At 37.8% G+C, this 20,871-nt stretch overlaps 1 protein-coding gene across 1 annotated transcript; it reads right to left on the bottom strand.

The window, feature by feature from the left end:
- Window positions 1-2,476: 2,476 nt before the first annotated feature.
- Window positions 2,477-19,485, bottom strand: LOC146323065 (thioredoxin domain-containing protein 6-like). Its single transcript, XM_084724104.1, has 17 exons — window positions 19,288-19,485; window positions 19,149-19,206; window positions 18,736-18,839; window positions 18,521-18,592; window positions 17,335-17,451; window positions 15,672-15,756; window positions 15,415-15,497; window positions 15,220-15,312; window positions 13,237-13,391; window positions 12,714-12,910; window positions 10,775-10,919; window positions 10,582-10,689; window positions 7,119-7,270; window positions 6,887-7,031; window positions 6,054-6,316; window positions 5,762-5,854; window positions 2,477-2,850 (listed from the first exon to the last, which is right to left on the bottom strand). Exons 1-17 carry the CDS (start codon window positions 19,318-19,320, stop codon window positions 2,789-2,791), a joined length of 1,965 nt encoding a protein of 654 aa, XP_084580230.1. The 5' UTR covers window positions 19,321-19,485; the 3' UTR covers window positions 2,477-2,788.
- Window positions 19,486-20,871: the final 1,386 nt, after the last annotated feature.

Raw genomic sequence — 20,871 nt, 5'->3', positions numbered from 1 at the left:
TAAATGTCTGACTCAAGGTTGTTTTAGAATCCTTCTGAAAATGTAACCTGGCTGGTTACTATGGTTACAGGATGAAATGTTCAGGTTTCCTGAAACACTCTGATTTTACCAGGAAAAAAATTATAATTTCTGTTTAGCATCTAATTTTCATTCTCACAGTCACAAAGCTAATTTAGCTAGAGAGGGTTATCCTCAAATGTTAAACTCCCCTGTCAAGGAAAAAACACATCCAAACCTAATCACTCTTAGTCATAATGTCTCAGCAGGAGAGCAATTAAAATGTATCTGGACCAGAGGGTTTCAAAGTCTGAGACTGCAGGCCCGAGACAAAGCCTGGAAAGGCACCTGCCTCACTCACTGTTTTACTTTCTTAATTTCTTTCAATTCCTGGATGCCTATAGGATCATGATTATGTTATTTGACACTCAACAAAAGAGCCAATATAGCTTAACATTGCTGTTGGACAGTGACACTTCAAACTACATCAAATACATGTAAACACTCTCCAAAAGCATTCATTAATTTCTGAGTCTGGGAAAGTGGAAAAAAAAAACAGTAAAATCCACCAAAATTACTGTGTTGTGGATCATCTCTTTAACCAAATCACATACTTTAAACTGATGTTCTTTTGAGAACTAATGTAATATTTTTACCTTCACTCACTGAGCCTCCTCTGATGCTGTCTGGAGGCCCACTGGGGAGATCTGCCTCCCAATTTGAAAACCTAGACAAGTGTAGGGACTCCTGGACAGATTGAACTAGAGCTGCAACAATTAATCAATTATTTATCAACTATTAAATTAATCTCCAACCATTCTGATAATCGATTAATCGCTTTGAGTCAGTTTTCTTAATAAGAAATGTCCACATTCTCTAATTTCAGCTTTTAAAATATTGAATATTTTCTGGTTTCTTTGCTTGTGTATGGTAATTAACTGAACATCTTTGGATTGTGAACAAAACAAGACATCTGAGGACGTAATCTTGGGCTTTTGGAAACACTGTCCAACATTTTTCACAATTCTCTGACATTTTATGGAGGAAACAACTAGTAGATCAATTGTTAACGAAAATAACCGTTATTTGCAGCCCTAGATTGACCTGACAGTGACTTGTTGCTTGGTTTTATTATATAAACTGTCTTGCAGATCCTGTCTTAACTCTTTAGTAGCCATGGTAATTCGGATTAGAAGAAAAAAGCTATTACACATCAGCAGTTCCTAAGTTAATGTTCCCATCCTGACCTAAGATTGAAAAAGTGTATTACACAAGCATCCCAACGTCTGTTGAAAGGTAAAGCTGATAAACTATGTTGGATTAGGATTTCCTAACCTGTGATAAGATCAGATTCCTAAATTTAGTTGGGAATTGCTTCCAAACCAACCAACCAAATTGGGGAAAAATCCTATTTTAGACTCTTTTTATCTTAACTTCAGATTTAAGATAGGAAGTTTATGTAATGTGGCCCCCAGTGACCTTATGATCCTGTGTCCAGCTCCATAAACCACCCTCAGCTAAGCGGTTCACTCAGGACTGTTGCATGAGGTTGTCTCCTTGCCTCTGTGTTCAGACTAGGGCTTTCACAGCAGTTATTGTCATGATACAGCACATGTGCTTCAGTTGCCATGGTTACGCTTCACTCACATCATTCTTTAACGTGGACGGCATTATTGTCAGTTGTTATCTAGCATAGCTGCTGTAACACAATGCAAAAGATACTCTGCAAAAAGGACAACAAACAGAAAAAGAAAGCCAAATGGGACAGAAGATGAGAATGTTGTTCTGCTGAAGAATATGGAAAGCACATAATCCAAACTAAATTTAACCCAGCCAGAACAAATACACACAAGCAGAGGATGTGACAAGAAGTAACTGACAAAATCGATGTGAGAAAACCGCTTTGAAAACAAAACTGTTGATGAAATCATTGAGAAATATGCAAATATTACTGTGAGAGCAAGAAGGAGACAAACTTTAAAGCCAACATTAGTACAGTGGTTCACACCACCCCACCCTACAGTTTTTATCAATCAATAACAATATCTGGGGAAGCAACTGATAAAAAAAAAAGAATTCGGAAGTTGAATTTTAGTGAAATACAGGTCTGCATGCATCAACAAACTTGTTTATTTTCCCTGAATACATCATATTAATTACCCTTTTTTTTTGCTCTTTATTTTCTCCCCTGGTCATCTGTGCACCCCCTGCAATGGCTCTGCACCCCCCAGTCTGGGAACCACTGCATTAATAGATGAGACAGAATTGTGTTAATATTTAGCTACCCAGCTGCAAAGTTCAAACCTATTCATAGTGTCCGTTGAGTTTTCTCTGCCCAAAGAAATGTGTCTTGGTGTCTCTTCCTCACCTTAAATCACCGTTAATTCAGCCACTGTCTCATGCTTCAAAGAATGTTTCACTTTTAGGAGACTGGTGTGGCTCCTTCAAAATTTTCTGAGGAGAATGGTTATTAAGGACCTTCTAGCAACAAACACGCAAGAGATTAAAAGGTTTTCCCTTACAACTTCCTAAGGAAATCCTTAAGGTGATTTTGTGCAACCCATTTTTCATAAGACATCTTTAGATGAGAATTTACCTCAGCCTAAGTAGTTTTATGGAACTGGACACAGGGTTTTAGTTGTGTAGCTTACAGCTGCTGTTAACACCCCAGTTACAATATGTGCTCACTTAAATGCAAACATCAGCTGGGTCTTCTTGTTTATTTCATGATTCATTTACCCATAATGTTACAAAATAAGCCTACAATTGACTTGTAACTGTGGTAATTGGTTCAGTTTGGGTTCTCTGGATCATCACTTCCTTCGGTCTGTGGATTCGAATTATTTGGGTCACCTGTGAAGTGAGAGAGGAAAATTAGCTCAAGTCTTCTGACAGCCACAGATTAATGATCTCCCTATACAACGAGAGCCACTGAACCACTGAAAGAGCATTAGATAGTAATGATGCATTGTTGAAATTCATCAGCCGTAGAACTCAAACATTTTGTCACCTAAACCCATTAATACTTCAACAAAACAGGATCACAAGAAGGTACTGTGCATTTGAATTTAAATTGCCACATTACAGCTGGTTAAGATTTACTTCACTCTCCAGACACAGACTGTGAGCGCCGTTTACATCCACGTTCCAGCTGCTGTTATTGACATTATGAAGATCAGTGGCATCATTTGTGTCTGAATCAGAAGAGAAACCTCTTTTTGCTCTTGGAAGCTATCTGACCCGTCGGTATTAAAAGACGTATCTACTTGCGAGCAGCAGTGTGGTGATTGTTGTCTCCCAGTTCAGAAGATGGAGCCTCTGAAAGATGCAGTTAAGTCTGGCTGAACCTGCATCCCTCCCCAAATAAAATTCTAGCCTCAGACTGGGTTGCACCAACAAAGATTAATTTAATTTCTAAGATTAGTTCTAATCAGAGTTGAGCAAAGCTAGGTTTAAAATGAGTACATCCATATTTAAAGTTAAGCAGAGCTCTGTCACAATTAAAAACTGATTTCTGTTTAGTAAATCCAAGTTTAATGCAAGTGATGTGAACTAAAATGCGATAGTTCAATGTGAAGATGTGTGCTTACACAAATTAAAATAAAGAAATAATAATAATAATAATAATAATAATAATAATAATAATAATAAAGATAAAAAGCTAGCTAGCTGAAAAGTTAAGCAAAAAAAACCCCCAAAAAACTGTTTACTAGCCAGCTAAAATTTTAACAAAACATGCTCCCCAGCTAAAAAAGTTGCTTAACCTAGCCGCCATTTCAAAAGTTAAACCTCCTAAAGTGTAATTTTAACATTTCAAGTTTTGGTGCAATAGAATTTAATGTAGGATTAAAACTAAACTGAGGTTGAAATGGAATCTTCCTTAATTTTAAGAAAGTTTAAAAGTTTGGTGCAACTTAAATTGAAGTTAAACCATGAGTTAATTGGGGTTAAAAATGAATCCTTGTTGGAGTAAATGATTCTGGAGAAACTGTTGACTGTTGAGCCTCGTTTCTAACAAGTCAAATACCGATGATTTGGGTCGGCTGGATTGTTGAATTTCCTTGTTTACATTTACATTTTATTTAGTTTTCTGTCGACATTCAGAAAAAGAAAATTAGCCTCATGCAAGAACCCCATGTATGAACAGATTTGTTCTTAAATGGTTTGTACAAGTGATTCAGGAGAACTTTTCACATTCAGCAATTTTCTCGTATTCAGAATTTTGTCTAAAATACAAACACAGTCGCAGACCTGTCGCAGGAGTCTTGCAGTTAGTCTGCTGTTATCTAAAGTTTTTCATTAATGGATTTTATACTTCATTAGTTTGAAGACATTTTGAGTTTGAAAAATAAATTACACTTCATAATTGTGTTGACGTTATCCTGTTTGACTGCAAAGTATAATTCTAAATTCACACATAAAGCTTATCATCATTAATTTACATTGGCTATGCAGTCTTATGAAGTCTCTGTCCAGGGGAAAATCCTCTGTTATAATATGTGACAGTGCAACATCACCTATTTTGATTTATTCTGTCCCCTATCTCTGCAATGGAGGCTTCACCTTGACCTCCTCCTCTGGTTGCAGTCATTGATTGCTTGGCTGTGGTGATACTTTTTTTTTTTTTAAGCCATTTCATATTAAACCATTTCTTTTTCTTCTTATTCTTTCACTGACAGTACAACCTTGAGGTAACACGGCATTAACAGTTCATGTTTCTCCTGTGCCACAAACCCAAAGTGTCAGTATTTGTCAACCTGGAGATGCAACAGTCCACTATCTTTCTCCAGAACTGCAGAGGTGGCAAAAATACACATATTCTTTACTCAAGTAAAAGCACAGATACTTGTGTAAAAGTAGAAGTACTGATTGAACTTCTTTGCTCAAGTAAAAATGAAAAAGTACAGCCTCTGAAATGTAAAAAGTTGCCATGTGATGGACGTTTCAAAGCTAAGCTAAATAAACTTCACCATTTCTTCAAGGTTGAGTCTGTGGAGTCTTTCGTCTTGTTACACCTTTTATTGTCATTTTTGTCTTTTTGTCTTATGTCATTTTCATTTTGTTACATCTTTTACATTTCATCATTACATCGTTTTTGATTCTGTTATGCCTTGTTACGTTGTTTTCGTCTTATGTCTTTTATGTTTCATCTTATGTCATTTTCATCTTATTACGTCATCTTCATCTTGTTACACATTAAAATTGTTTTTATTTGTTGTCTTGTTATGTTGTTGTCTTATGTCTTTAACGTTGTTCTCGTGTTGTTACGTCCGTTGTGTGTGATAAGCACTGATGAATCCACCAAGGAATCATCTTTTCTACGTGTTGTTGTTCCATCTATTTAGGCTGAAGTCGGTCTTGATGTTGAGAAGGCGGATAAACAATGATTCCTTTGAAATGCATTAAAACTAAAGTAACTGTTAAGTTAAAATACTCAAGTAAAGTGCAGTTACCTGAAAACTCTACTTAAGTACAGTAAAGTATTTGTACTTAGTTACTTCCCACCTCTGCAGAATTGCTTATTCCACCTTTAACATGTATTATTCTGTTGTGTCCTGTGATTAACAACATATCCAGCAGCGGAGTTCATGTTGAGGTCTATTATTTACAGTGATTGTATGACTGTATAAACCTTCAGGCAGGGACAGGTCTTTGACAGCCTGTTATGACATATTCAGTCTAGAAATGCAGACTTTGAAGATTCAAGCCCTTGAATCGGGGCAGCTGACATCAGTGAAACTTTTTCTCCTTCCTTATTGCATACCTTCATGCTGTTGGTGATGGTTATTGGAAATTTCTTCAGTTGGAGATCGAGACATTCCTGCATTTTCATCTGTAGAAGAGTCTGGCTCTTTGGCTGAAAGAAATCGATTTTTTTCTTCAAGCTCAAGCTGACAGTATTTGTCATTTCCACCATGAAAAATATAGCTGAAGAAATGTCATTTCTGGCAGGAACAAGGTGTAAAAAAACAACAAAAACTTTAAAAGCACCAGAAAAAAAGTGTTATTTATATGAAACCAGATGGAAATGACTGTCACACACATCAAATGATTACCTAAAACGGCTGTGTCGGTCTCTCCGTCAGTGGTGAGCTCTGCGTCTGAGCAGATGTCACCGAAGATAAAACGGATCTTCTCCTCTGCGTGCTGCTCACTGGAGGAGCCGTGGACCGAGTTGTGGAGGATGTCGGAGGCAAAGCGGGCCCTCAGAGAGTTTGGGCATGTCGCCTTCGCTTGGTCAGGGTCTGTGGGGCCCATCATGCCCCTCCACTCCTCCACTGCATTTTCTTTGGTCAGGATGAGCATCATACAGGGCCCACTGAAACAAACAATGACAGAATGTTCATATAACACAATTTTGTATGACAGAAATGTCATTTTTGTCGTTTTATTTTACGTACCTCTTACAGCCTTACTTCAAAAAATCCAAACTATACCTTTTAGTTAGTCATTTAATACAATGAAAGAGATAACGTGTCACCTCAGCTTTGAAAACAAACTTGTAAAACATTCTTCAATGGTTCAAATATAAAACTACAATTAAAGCTGAATCTGATACAGAGGAACAGTGACAGTAAAGGTAGTATCTCAGGCTGAAGTGCCCAGCTGCACCCATCTCTCTGCCCATTGTGTCTCAGCAGTTGTATAACAACCATGTGAAGAGACTAATCGGAGCGGAAGATAACTCTAAAATCTAGATGTGCAGTGGAACAAAGAGTGAAATTGAGATGGACTTCCTCGCCACTCGCCTGAGGCGGCCTTGATTCTAAGCTGCTAAGATTGCTGTTAAAAGTGCCGTTAGAAGTTGCGGCGGTAAGAGGAATCAGGGCAGGTCTGTGCTGTGGTCACTTTGCCCTTCTCCTTTCGCTGTGTCCAGGGAAAGACTAACCGACACATGAATTCCACCAGCTGGCTGAAGAAAGGCTTCTCTCTGTGCTCCTTGTAAAACTCCTCAGCCACCTCCCTCGACAGCACCGTCTCCTTCAGCTGCGTTACGGTGAAGCCGCTGCCACGGATCTCCTCCAAAATCTTCTCTGTTAGTGGACAGAAAATGCATCACCAGGATGATAATTATCTGTGTACATCTTTACAAACAATGAGCAAAAATGAGCAGAAAGGACCTTTGTGTTCCTCCATAGCATCAGGTTTGATCACTGCCAGCGTTTGCTGGTTAGGGAAGAAGAAGTTGATCTCTCGCTCTGCCTCTTCACGGCTCACACTGCCATGCAGCTGGTTGATTGGCTCGTTCTCCACAGCGAACTGGGCCCGCAGACTGAGTGATGAGGGAGACAGAGGTCAGTGTTCCAGGTATGATTAGACTGTCGTCTACACAGGAGGGTTGCAGTTTGAAGGTTCAAAGCCTCGGTCATAAAGTTGGCATTTGAATTCTAAATCAACATTTTGAATGCTTTGGATCTTTTTTTCTGCATTTTCTATTCATTCGGTTTAATCAGTATTTCCGCACAGTTGCAAATAAAGCTTGTGACTGATCATAAATTAACATGGAAACAAAAGATTGAAAATATTAAAGGACAAGTTTCAAAGTCAATAGCCTGCATATTTCTAGGGATACACTAAATTGTAAGACCTTGAACATAATTCACTAGTTCACTTATACTTCCTTATCTACCTTGTTGTGTAGAATTGGGGGGTCTACCTTTAAAACAACTCTAAATTAAATAGTTGTACTATAAAAACAAGCAATATTATCATTATTATTATTAATAAGACTTGTTGCTATGACCACACTAATCAACTGTTTATAAAACCCCATGTTATAAAATTTAATGATTTGATATATTATAAAATAATGCAAATAATGTTCAGAGCTTTTGGTTTTCAAAAGAATGGTTAAGGAAGCTATGAGGGTTTTGGGTGTGCATGATTTTTAAATGTATTTTTATTTCTGGGGGTTAGGTTAAAATTATAAGAAGACAGTTATATAGAAACATCTTACTTCTGCCTGTGTATTTTCAGTCACTACTTATTAAATAGACTACGTCTCTACTGTATATATTCTTTACATATATTGTATATTATACAGTACAACATAATACTACCACTGCCTACTATTTGTAGAATTAGATACCAGTGGTGGCTGTGTGGGATTGTTTCTGACTTGTGTGATCCAAACATTTCCAATAACTCCAGAGCAGAACAGGAATTTCATGGAGGGCATGAAGGCCATGGCCGCTGTGCCCCCTCAAGTTTGCTCTTTTGCCCCTCAAAAAATTATCTGCCCTCGGGCCACAGTGGCCTTGATGCCCCGCCTGCACTGTCCGAGCTGATTTTGCCATTTTCCCCTCTGCCTCTTTCCTGTCGCTGTGGTTTTTAGACACCAGTGTCTTTTGATGAGATTCTGAATTCTGACTGGACAACATCAAATGAAAATAATGAGCAGTGGGTTTGCTGGAAAACTGGGCTATTTATTTAATTATTCAGTCATTCATTTATTTATTTACCTTTTTATTAGAACAGTTTGATAAATCACCTGACAAATAAGACAAGAAATTCAACGCATTGCTCGTATATCACAATGTTGACTAAGCTGACTGAGTCAACTAAGAAGTATTACAAGCCTAGCGAATATTACAGCCTAATGCTTATAACATTAATGTTAACAAACCTAACTTTAATCCCCCTGACTCCCCATCTCCCTCTTCAAATGAGTCCAGTGACTCTGATAAGTGCAGGGCTAAGCGTGTATGAACCTCTGAATCAGGAGTTTGTATAAATATGGGGAATTTGCAAATAATAATGAAGTTCAGTTTGAGTTCAATCAAGAGGACCTCCTTTACGCTTCATTCATTCACAGTCTTCCTTCTCTCTCTCTCACTCCTCCTACTCCTCTCTTAATCAGCTGACAGTGGGCGTTCGCTTTGCTCTCTACTACTCCAATCAGATTTTGCCACGGTCTGTTAGCCAATAATTTTGCTGCTGTCAAACTTTAAATCGTTTCTTTCTCTGCTCCGTTAGCTGTCGTACAGATAATCGCTGCGACCCTCCTCCACCCCAGTCACCTCCAGTTCTTCAGACTCAGGCAAGTCAGACGCTCGCAGTCCACTCCACTTCATACCCACGCTTTAGCATTGTCTCATCTTATCACCACCACCGGTGCCCAGACCCTGGACGCTGCTACTACAGCTTCATCACCTCATATTAATATACATGTGCATATTATATTCACCATGATGGGGTCTAACCACCAAAGACTAATCATTCTTCATTCTCTTGTGCATGTGTCAATAAACTATATTTCGTTCACTCAAAAGTCGCTCCTGATTGAAACAAATTATTTTGTGAAATTAACAGTTTTTATTTATTCATACCTATTTCAAATTAAAAATCCATTTTATTCATCCATTGATTCATCCACAGATGTAATAATTTCCAAATTTCACAGCATGTTTTTTGTCTAACACAATATTCTGCTTCAGTCCACATTTGTTGGTGTTTAGCCTTTCAACAACGACATTTCGCTGCGGTCTGTTTGCTCTGCTGAATAACTGTATTCAAATTGACGATTCGGTTGGAAGATTTGTTTTTTGGGTGATGGCGTCATAAAATATGAAGACATTCAAAGTTTCCTTGGAAAACCTCAACCTCAACAGAAGTTTCAAATGTAAAAAAAATATATCTGCCCTACTATCTATATCAAAGCGCTTCTGTTTGATGGTTCCTAGGCGGTATTTCAGAGAAATATTTTTGGATGAAGTGATAAAATCTATTCCACTTTTCTTCACTTTAGCTCACCCTGCCTCATCTTCTCCTACTTCAGCTGGTGATTTTCCACATTTCTAAGACTGCCTTTCATTGGAAACCCAGAAACTGGAAGGAACATGGTGCACTGCAGGTGTGAGAGGAGTGAGACTACAATACAACTTCTCTTAAATTCATTTTTGTCCTCTGACGTCCCTGCTGTCAGAAAAGAAACTGTTATGTGGCAAAATGGTATGCCTTTCACCGCTGTAAATAATGATTATTTTTAATATTCATCAATAGTGGTGTCACCATTGCAATATTAAATTGAAAATTGTTTGAAATTAGCTTTTAATTTCAATAAACGAGTTGAAAAGGCAGAATCAGTGATTCTCTGCCTCCTACCTCCGCCTACTTGTGGCGTCTGGTCTGTGTCAGAAGAAAAAAAAACAACACACATGACACAGTGCAGTTTAGCAGCCGTTATATTACACTGGATACCATAAAGAAGAACTGTAAATGTAAATGACAGCTGTCAGGGCATAAAACCAATGATCTGTTGATCTTTTCAAATCAAGAATCGATAGTTTAAGAATGGAAGCTGGAATCAATAATTTTGCTTGAAACTGAAATGATTAATCGATAATCAAAATAGTTTGCAGCTAATTTTCTTTCTATTAACTAGCTGACTGATTGTTGCAGTTCTATTTGTGCATAATAACCTGCAAAATCTGACAAGGTTAAAAAGACATCAAAGGAAAAATACAGAAATCTTTCTACCAAGTCATCAGATGGCTTGAACAGTACTGATAATTATACAACACTGACTTCTCTGGACTTCTCTGGATTTAATTGTGTAAATAAACAGATCCATACATCACTCACCATTCAGGACTCTCCTCTCTGGCTTTATTAACATCAGGAGGACCAAGGATGTTCTTCCAGTGATGGACAGCTCCCGCTCTGGCTAGAGCCAAAGCGAGCACTGGCCCACTGTAAATACATACACATTAAATGCACCTCTGCAGTGACACACCACTCTGTAGATTTTTTATAGAGTGTGCGTACTGTAAGTCACCTGGTCATGCTCCGGAGCAGGGCGGGGAAGTAGTCCTCCTTGACATGTTGGGAGTAAAACTGTCGGACCTGCTCCTCTGTCAACATCATCTCTCTTTGAAGAGCCACGGTGAAGCCTGACTGGTGGATCTGAGCCAAGATCTCCTCTGCAGAACCAAAGATTTACAATATACACTCAATGGCATTTGTGGTGCTGTTTAACTGTATTACATTATACAAAGACGTGTATCTGTAGTTAAGCTTTCCATCAGCGACGTAAATGAGGTGGACAAAATACTAGAAACACCTGTCAGTTGATTCAACATGTCTCTAAAACTAGAGCCTGACAGATATGGGATTTCTGAGATCAATAGTGATTTCAAAAGGAAAAAATTCACTGCTTACTGATATGGTAGCCAATACGGTGAACTTTTGAGCTGGAATATAAATGGACTTTTATAAATAGACTTTCTGTAATATACTTTTTTTATTTAACATACATTTGCCAACTTACTGTAGAAAGGAAAGAAGCAGCAAGTTTGCATAGTGGTGCACATCTGTAAACATGTACGCTGATACAGATTTATCTATGATAAGCCCATATCAAGCCAATATTGGGCCAATTATCACCTTCATTAAGGTTTTATTTTTTGCAGTGTTCATTCATTGTATTAAACCACATTAGGCTGAAGATACCTGCTTTTTAAACATGTGTTTGAATGCATGTGGCTTTAATTTCTTTTTTTTTAAGTGCATGTGTTTGAAGGGCTTTTATGCCTTTATTTGATAGGACAGCTGAAACGACAACAGTAAAGGGGGGAGAGAGAGCAGGGAGGGGACATGCCACCATGTTGCATTCATTTCTGATGTACTCAGCTGTTGCTCCAAACAGATGCAGCATCCATGATACGAGCATGTAGTTAAAAACAAGTATATCTCTGGCCTTAGTCTTAGCTAATAAACTGGAAATTTAGTACATACAGTTTAAATATAGAACGTTTCAGAGGTGGGAAGTAACTAAGTACAAATACTTTGTTAGTGTTCCACTGTTTTCAAGTGTCTATCTTTACTTGCATATTCCTGCATGTGCAGCTACTTTACTCATTTAAGTAACATCATATTTTTACATATTGTTTCTACTGTTTATATGTTTATATATTTTTTTATGTTGACAATTTCTATTTTCTTATTTTTTGTTTTGACTCACAGTACTTAATCTTCATCTATATTTTTGGTACTTTGTTCTTTTGCACCAACATACCACATTAAATTCCTTGCATGTGAAAACCTACTTGGCAATATAACTGTTTGTGATTGTATTTATTTTTCTGACAACTTTTTACTTTTACTCCCTACGTTTTAACACAAATATCTCTACTTGCTACTACCTACATTTTCAAAACAGATGTGTTACTTTAGTTTTAATACGTTTGAGGGGAATAACTGATTCTTTTCATTTTGCATCTTTGCTTGCTGCCTTCCCAACGTCAAAACAGATTTAAAATCTCAATGGATGGGACAATAACACATAGAAAAGGCGATTCCTTGGTGTATCTCTCAGTACATATCACACACGTCAGTCATAACAACATCAAAGACATAACAAGACAAAACAGACAGAGAGGGAGACTTAATCATGGAGAAAAGGTGAGGTTCAGTTTGCTTTGCACAGACACATAACATAGTCCTTCAGAGGGCTACTCTTTACTTTTATACTTTCAATACATTCCAGAGGCTGTACTTTTTCACATTAGCTTCAATAAAGAAGTTGAATCAGTACTTCTACTTGAGTAAAAATGTTTTTCTGCATTGATCAGTTACAAATAAAAAAAACCTGGAAATGCACCTTTACTGAAGGAGTCGAGAAGCAGCCCCACTATTTGAATATGAACAACCTTTGTGCGTGTATCTGTGCTCCCACACGTGTGTATTTGTGCTTGTGTATTTGGCACGGGCCCCACCTCTGTTCTCTCTGGCAACGTCAGGCCGGATAAGAGCCAGTGTCCTCTCCACACGCTCTTCCTCCCCATCCTGCTCCGTAACCGAGGCCGTCCTAAAGTTGGGGAAGAAGAAGGCGAGCTCCCTGCTGGCCTGGTCGATGTCCTCACTACCGTGCACTGCGTTGAACAGTGTCTGTGTGCCGTATTGTGCCCGCAAGCTGCAGGAAGCCAGGGGGGAGAAAGGAGAGGAGAGCAGATGGTTGCTCGGCTGGTGCTCAACCAGAGAGAAGCATAATGTTTGGGTGTGTCTGACAGAGCAGGCGAGAAATGTGCTGTTCATTCGCTTTCCCAGACTTAAGCCTGAGATTGTTTCACACTGCTGCAATCAACAGTGCATGAATACGTGTCTATGCTCTAAACAAATGTCCTTCTTCATAAAGACACGGGAATGATCATTTCATCATACTTAATTTAAGAGTTTCATGCTGATGTTTTCTTATCTCGTTTTCTGAATGAAGCATGTGTTTAATTTCCAGAAACGAACCTTTCTGGCTTTTCTCTCTTGGCTTCTTCTATGTCTGCCGGTCCAATGAACTCACGCCATGCTGGTACAACGTTGGCTGAGCCCTCAACCTGAGAGAGCACCAGAATATGGGACGGACCACTGGACATGAACTGCACCAAGTCCTCAAAGCAAGCCTGCAAACCACCAACACACACACATGCACATACACAGACATGGGCAAATACACACACATATGTTAATGTAACTAACAACACAACTGAACAATATTTCTGACTACACATTTCCAAAATGAAGATTAATAAATGGTCCCCCTCTGTTTCCTCTCTGTGCAATGAGTGTCAATCTAATGACGCCACTCTTGCACAGTGTTCTATAATCTGCTTTAAGATTAAGATGTATTGGAGCAACATTTTAAAAATAATTTCAGAAATTCTTGATTCAAGAACTGAGCCTGAGCTGCAGACTACTGTTATTATAATAATTGCCTCACAGATTATTTAACTATTGCCTTATGTCAGATAAGAAATGTTCGTTGATGCTGTAGAAGGATAAAGACATTCCTAATATCAAAATGTGGCTCAATGAGCTTGTCAACACTCTCGAATTGGAGAAGATATATATAGATATATTAGGAATGATCATGTGAACTTACTTGATGGCATTTGGCAACCTCTCATTCAATATCTTGAGATGTCACTGAGCAGAGCCTAACTCTAAAAACATTTTGTGTTACTGCCATAAAGGGCAATCCTTTGGGTGGTGTAGCTGTGTGTGTGTGGGTGGGATGGGTTTTTTATTTTATGTATTTACTAATTTTTTCTTAAGTTTTCTTTCTGTCTTTTTTTTACTGTATTATTTTCCACAAGTCTTTGAAGAGAATGGTGTCTATATTAGTCTGATTATCTTTATATTACATTTGTATTTATACATCAGTAATCCCAATATTGGTGTATTCACTCATGAATTGTGCTTACTGGACTCCACTCTCAATAAAATGTTTGAACACATGGACAGTATCTCAAGATATTGAATAAGAGGTTGCCAAATACCATTAAGTATTAATGCAAAGTTATGTAATAATAATAATAATAATAATAATAATAATAATAATAATAATAATAATAATAATAATAATAGTTCATTTTTGCTGTTTATTACCTTTTTATTTTAATTTTTTTTTTCTTCCTCAGTAAATGTGGATAATGTGTTCTGTGTTGGGGTAAGCTGGAAAACAAGGTGTACATTTCTGCCATTTTCTTTGATTTGTAATTGTTTGACGTTTGAAAATCAATAAAAAACAGTCTTCGAAGAAAAATATATTAAAAAACGATAAAACATTGATACTAAAAAAAAAAAGCTGAGTAGTTGAAAAGCAAGAACATAAAAATAAGTGTCTGTTTATTGAAACTATGAACAGAAACTAACTGTCTTATTTGTGATGGGTGTTTGTTAGAAACCTTTGGTGCATAACAACAGAAACCTGCTTCATCATTTATAACTTCACCAAATATAACTCAGTAAATCTGCCTTTGGAATCTGACTTTACATTTACAAAGTGAGGAATAGAGATTTTTAAAGGCAGATATAATAAATATGCAACTATATTATTTCACGAACATTATTGCATTACCTGACCACTTTTTCTCACACATATTGTATTTCTGTATCTCTAATCATTTAGCCTCATCACAAACAGCACGATAAGCACAAAATAAAAAAAGCTGCTTACGCAGCAGGTCTATTTTGAGCCCTGTGCAGAAATGCAGATGGAAGTGTGATGTATTGCAAACTAATTGAAATGATTTTTGCCCTGGTCGTGACTGCTCTCCCATTAGGATGTTGACTCAGAATTTAAATTGCTCAGACTTACTTCACAAATATACACTGAACTGATCAGCAGTTTGACTAGCATGCCAATCTCTGCACTCAGACACTAACACATATGTCTGTGTGCGCTGTGTGTTTTTGCTTTTATTCTGTTACACTCTGACCATGCAGTACCTCTTCTGCTTTGTGCTGGTAGAAATCTCGAGCCTCCGTCTCAGTCAGCGCTCGCTCCTCGTGGGCCAGGATCTCAAAGCCAGCGTCTTGAATCTAGCCAGGGGAGTAATGTCGGGATAATGAGCTAATGTCAGTGGGAAGGCTTGAGACAATCTTGTCCTCTCAGAAGGTGAGCAGCAGTGTTAGTCTGTGTACCTTCATAATGATCTCATTTGCCTTGCCATGAGCAACAGCATCTGGTTTGATGATTGCAACTGTGTAGGATTTACTGGCAGGAACTACAGGAGAAAAGAGCAGCCTGAGAGACGACCACTAATGCAGATAAAAGAATCGTGATGAATATCTGCTAATCTGGTAAATGACACTGTGTAATTACAGTAACAGCATAAACAGTAACACTGCAAATGACAATTAAAAATACCACTAATATGATTATATTGTTTCCACAGTACCAATTAAACTTTCTTCATTTCCTGCCTGCTGAGGCGTCTCCTCCTCTTCTTTCTTCTCATCATCCACCAGACCATCATCTTTAACCTGACACAACAAAACCACATAAAAACAATGAGTGTTGATGTAAATAAAACTTTCTTATGTGAATGAACCACAAGTGCAAATATCGAATATTTTTGTCAATAAAACTCACATTTATGTTTTGGATTAATCTATAGTTGTTTGTTCTCACACCTGTCAGAAAACTAGCCATCCCAGACACCCAAGGTGATTTCTACAGCCCAAATTGCTCATTTTCTCTGAGTAACAGTTTAAAACCCAAAGATATTCAGTTTTTTAAAGAAGAAAAGCAGCAAATGCTTGGCTGGTTTGAGAGGCAATCATTATGATTGAAAAATACTTAAATGTGGTGACCCTTTATTAACTATAGACATTTATAAGAAAGCAAAAGGACTTGGCTGCAACTTATTAGTCTACACTGACTTATGAACCCCTCTAAATGTGGTGGTCTACACAGGTTATTATCTACTAAAGTTTTCTTTTACACAGCAAATTTTAGCATGCTAGGATGATTATTCTCTTCTCCAGAAATGTTTTGGTTTTCCTTTGTGTGCTGGTGGGTGCACTGACCCACTTTGTTGTCTTTGGATACGTTTTTGTTTATATGTCTATACTGTTTTGGTGTAAGTTGCAGAGTTTTGGAGTTTTTGCCCCGAGAGACTTCTGCTTTTTCTTCTTTGTGAAGACTCAGATCAGAATAATCCACAGACCCTGTTGTGAGCAGTTTCATGTAGGAACTCCTTCTGCAGTAAAATCTACCAGAACTACATTAGAATCTACTACTTTCTTTCTAATAGAAAGAAAAAAGTTCCACCATGAATCTGCTCACAGCAAGGTCTGTGGATTATATTGAGTGGTTTTTGAAAAAATTGAGACACTGGTTTTGAATATTTTGAATATTTTTTGTTTGGGTTTTTTTATGCTTTAAGCACCACACAATTTGTACCATTTAGTCCCATTATACTGGAGAGAAGGCAGACATCTCTACGACCGATATCTCAAAAACTCTGCAACTCACACCAAAACAATCTAGATGGATAAATAGCACAACAGGGCAGAGGACAAAATATGCATTTTTGATTTTGGGGTGAACTGCCCCTTTAAAAAAAGACAAAAATTATGGATTGTCAAAATAGTTGCTAATTAATTTTCCGTCCATTGACTAATTGATGAATTGACTAATAGGGCTTATTCACAAAGAATATTTTGACACAGGAAAACCACAAGTGTAAATAATAAAATTAAAGATGACTGAATATGAGCTGCTTCAGTTTCAGGGTCCTTGTTATGTTCATGCTGGCTCGCTATCACACTGTCATGTCTTACTTGGATACTTGAATTTTTTAGCCAGCTGGCTAACACTGGCACATATACAGAAATGTGGATTAATGTGTGTTATGAATATAAATAAAATACATGAAATGAATACAACAGAGCCATTATTAATGTTATTTGTAACAACTGTGATTTTCCTGCTATGACAAGTAAAAATGAATGAAAAGGCCTATTGTTTGAGCTCTAAAATCAACATACAACATGTGTGTGTGGACAGCTGCACCGTGTATAACTGCATGTGAATGTGTGTGCATATTTATGGCTCACCACTTTGCGTTCACCACCTTGCTCCAGAACCAGCTTCTCCTTCCCCAGTTCCTCTACAATTATCCTCTGAAGGAGTGGAGCGTTGGCCCCTCGCAGCACAGCCACCAGCTCCCCGCCCTGTTCATTCAGCACAAAGACCTTTTTATGTTTTCTTTGGTTGTTTTTTCAACCAACTTTTCATTCAATTTCACTTAAAAGACTTGTGTGAAGGATTTAGTGGCATCTAGTTATGAACTTGCAGATGCAACCAACTTGCCTTACTCTCCCCTTGCAAGCATATAGAAGAACTGATGATGGCTGCAACACTTATGCAAAATGCAAACATGGTGGTGCAACGTGGCAGCCTCCTTGAAAGAGGACCTGCACCGTCTGCAGATATAAACAGCTCATTCTAAGGTAACGAAAACATGATTCTTATTTTCAGGTGATTGTACGCTGATGAAAACACACAACGGTCCCTCTAAATACAATATTAGGTGTGTCACAATTCTTCAAAAATCCACAATTCATTTTGATGTGTAAAGATCAACAGGTCATTGGCTTTATGACTTGTGAACTATCATTTACACTTTTCAAATTCTTCTTTAAAAGGATCATCTATATGGTATCAAGTGTGATATAATGGTTGGTAAGTTACACTGTGTTGTCTTTGAAGAAAAATAATAGTGGGAGAATAGCCGTTCCTGCCTTTTTGATTCAATTATTGAAATTAAACAGCTCACATCTATCAACATTGTCACACCAGTATACATTATTATATTCTATCTCTGCATTATTCTACCAATATATACCTGTAAATCTTACACTGGGCCTTTAGCAAGCAGTGACATACAAAGATGCTTTGACTACAGCAAAAAACAAAACAAAACAACAATAATACTAACACTAATGATAAGGAGAATAACAGGGAAGTAAGACTACAAATGAAATTATGGGCAGCATCTGACATGACCATCAGAGAGGTCACAACTCGGGAGGCCACATTTCTCACAGCTATGAGCATTACTGGGTTAGAATGAAAAGAGAAAAATAAATATGGATGGAAAACAAACAAATATAGAAATAACCAGAAAATAAAAACATTAAGATAAATTGTATACAAAGGGCAAAAAGGCAAAACACAGAGCTAACGGCACATGAACACACACATTTACTCTACCCACACAGTATGTAAACACACACTCACCCCATAGAAGAGGAAGGTGGGCTCACATTTCCCTCGATACTTCTCCAGAGCATCAATGCTGTCTGCCTCGGCCTGCACCACACACACAGACAGACAAACACACACACACACACACACACACACATACAAACAAGCAAACAAGTTCAGGGCTGCTCCTTCATGAAATTTTGGTTTATATTTAAAGTCTTTGCATTTTAAATTCTCTCAGGTCTTACTGTGGCAAAATGTAACAGGTCATCACCCAGTTCATTCTTGACTTTTCGTAGGAGACTAACCACAGCTCGACAGGGACCACACCACTGCTGGTACACATCTACAACTAGAACAAGAGAGACGGTGTGTTTATGTTTGTGTGTGTGTGTGTGTGTGTGTGTGTGTGTGTGTGTGTATGCCAGAGAAGAGACAGAGAGGCAGAGTGGTGAGGAAGACTGATGTAAGCATTTAACCTGCAGTTATCTCATTGAACACAGTGGGGCAGCAGCATACAAAAAATCACAATAACAGAGCCCATTCACACAGATAGTTACTGTAAATTACAACTGTACAACAGTATTGAACAGGGTTGTGATATCTAGTATTCACTTTCAACGGGGCATAACAATGGCTCTTTTACCTGCGAAGCTCTTACCTGTTAAACCTTTGGTTGCCAGCATCTCCTCCCACTGCTCCTGGTTTGTGACAGACGCCTGGACAAGAAAAACAAATTTAACAAAAAATAACAGGGTTTCATAAACACAGGGACAGGGGAAGACTCGTGTGTGTCCAACCTGCAGACTTGCTTCTTTCTTCTTGCCTGCCATTTGATTAGTACGTGGAATTAAACGGATATATCTACAAGGGCTGTCGATATTTTACAGATAAGTTAAGTTTAATTTGTTTGAAATTAAAGTTTAATTAACGAGCTGAAATGTTAATATGCCGAGTTGCTAATATGTCACGTTATCAAACTCCTCATTTGCAGCTCGCGCTTGTTTGGATCAAGTGGTTGCTAGGCAACACTGCCTTCCGCCTTCCGGTCCCATCCCAGGCATCCGCTATCTGATAGACATATTTTCCCCCTATTAATTAATATATTTATCAGTATTAAGCCTGTTAACTTGTATTTTTACTATTAAATAATGCAAAGGCAGGTCGTATTTCCCCATTCCTACGCAGTTAGATGAGGTTAATGGCACGTGGCAGTGAAAATTAACTCGAAATTAGAACTAACGTTTTAACTCTTCTTCTACCGTCTCAATTCACAACTCTTCTTCTACTGTTTCTTTCACTGAGCTGTGGCTACAGGCGAGGAAAGTAAAATGTCAGTTTCCTTGGTCACAGGCAGGGATTTCTGTTTTGCATGTAGTAGTTTTTATTTGTTTATTTATTCATATTATTAATTCATTCACCTTTTTGTTATTATGTACTGCCAACGAATCTGCAAGCTCATGTTTCCTTAGCCCTGACCAAAAGCGTACCTTTGCTTTTGGGCGAAGTTAGCCTTCAAGGCTTTCTGCCAGAAAGCCTTTCTGAGTTGGGTTAAGTGGGAGAGCAGGAGCAGTATATTGTCCAGAGATAAATTCATTAAGACTGTGTTATTATAAAAGAAGATGCAGAAAACACTGATATCATTTGCATTTTTCAAATTGTACATGGACAAAAGTACATATTTTTCCTCTGACCTGTAGTGCTATTTATTCTCTTGACTTGTGGTGCTCAAAGCACGAAGAAAAAATATGGCAAAAAGCAATTAATTCCTACCTGAAACTGCTCACATCAAGATCTGTGGATTATCTTGAGTCACTTCTGATTACTGATGACGTCTTACATTTTGAGCACAACAAGCCGAGTGGCATCTTCCATTACATTTGATAGAAAGCAGACGTCTCTATGGCCGATAGCTCTGCAGCTCAGACAGGAACAGTCTTGATGGATAAAAAGCACTCCAGGCCAGGGGAACAATATGTATTTTTGATTGTGGGATGAACTGTCCACTTCAATTTAAGGATAAGACCCTTGAGATGCACCATCTTGTTTTCAAGATGATTCACAGGCAGAAAAACCTCAACATTAACATTTTAATTAAAAACAAAAAATGAATACATGAGTAATAGTAATGATAATGAATTAATGCAAAGGACATAAAACAATCAGCATATTAACATCAAGTGCCATCTGCACTAAATGAATAAGAAATAAACTCTGCCAGACAAAATCACATTTTGCCAAAGTACTGAGTCTACCTATAAACTAAAAAATGCAGTCAAAAACAAGAATGAGTACTTTTGAGATAAATAAGCAAATAAGTGTTCAAATCATGAAAAGAAGAGACTAATTGATCTGAGTGAGTTAGGCAAATTATTCCAGTCTGA

Source organism: Lutjanus erythropterus, chromosome 8 (assembly GCF_056507025.1).
Source record: "Lutjanus erythropterus isolate fLutEry1 chromosome 8, fLutEry1.hap2, whole genome shotgun sequence".
NCBI lineage: Eukaryota > Metazoa > Chordata > Actinopteri > Lutjaniformes > Lutjanidae > Lutjanus > Lutjanus erythropterus.
This window is presented reverse-complemented; position numbering and strand designations above follow the sequence as displayed.

Excerpts from the sequence above, each read along its gene's own strand:
- LOC146323065 (XM_084724104.1), bottom strand. The coding sequence starts at position 19,320 with ATGGCAGGCAAGAAGAAAGAAGCAAGTCTGCAG. Across the intron at positions 10,690-10,774 it reads CTGCTCCGGAGCATGACCAG|TGGGCCAGTGCTCGCTTTGG; the intron begins GTGACTTACAGT and ends ATGTATTTACAG. Across the intron at positions 2,851-5,761 it reads CCATCACCAACAGCATGAAG|GTGACCCAAATAATTCGAAT; the intron begins GTATGCAATAAG and ends CTCACTTCACAG.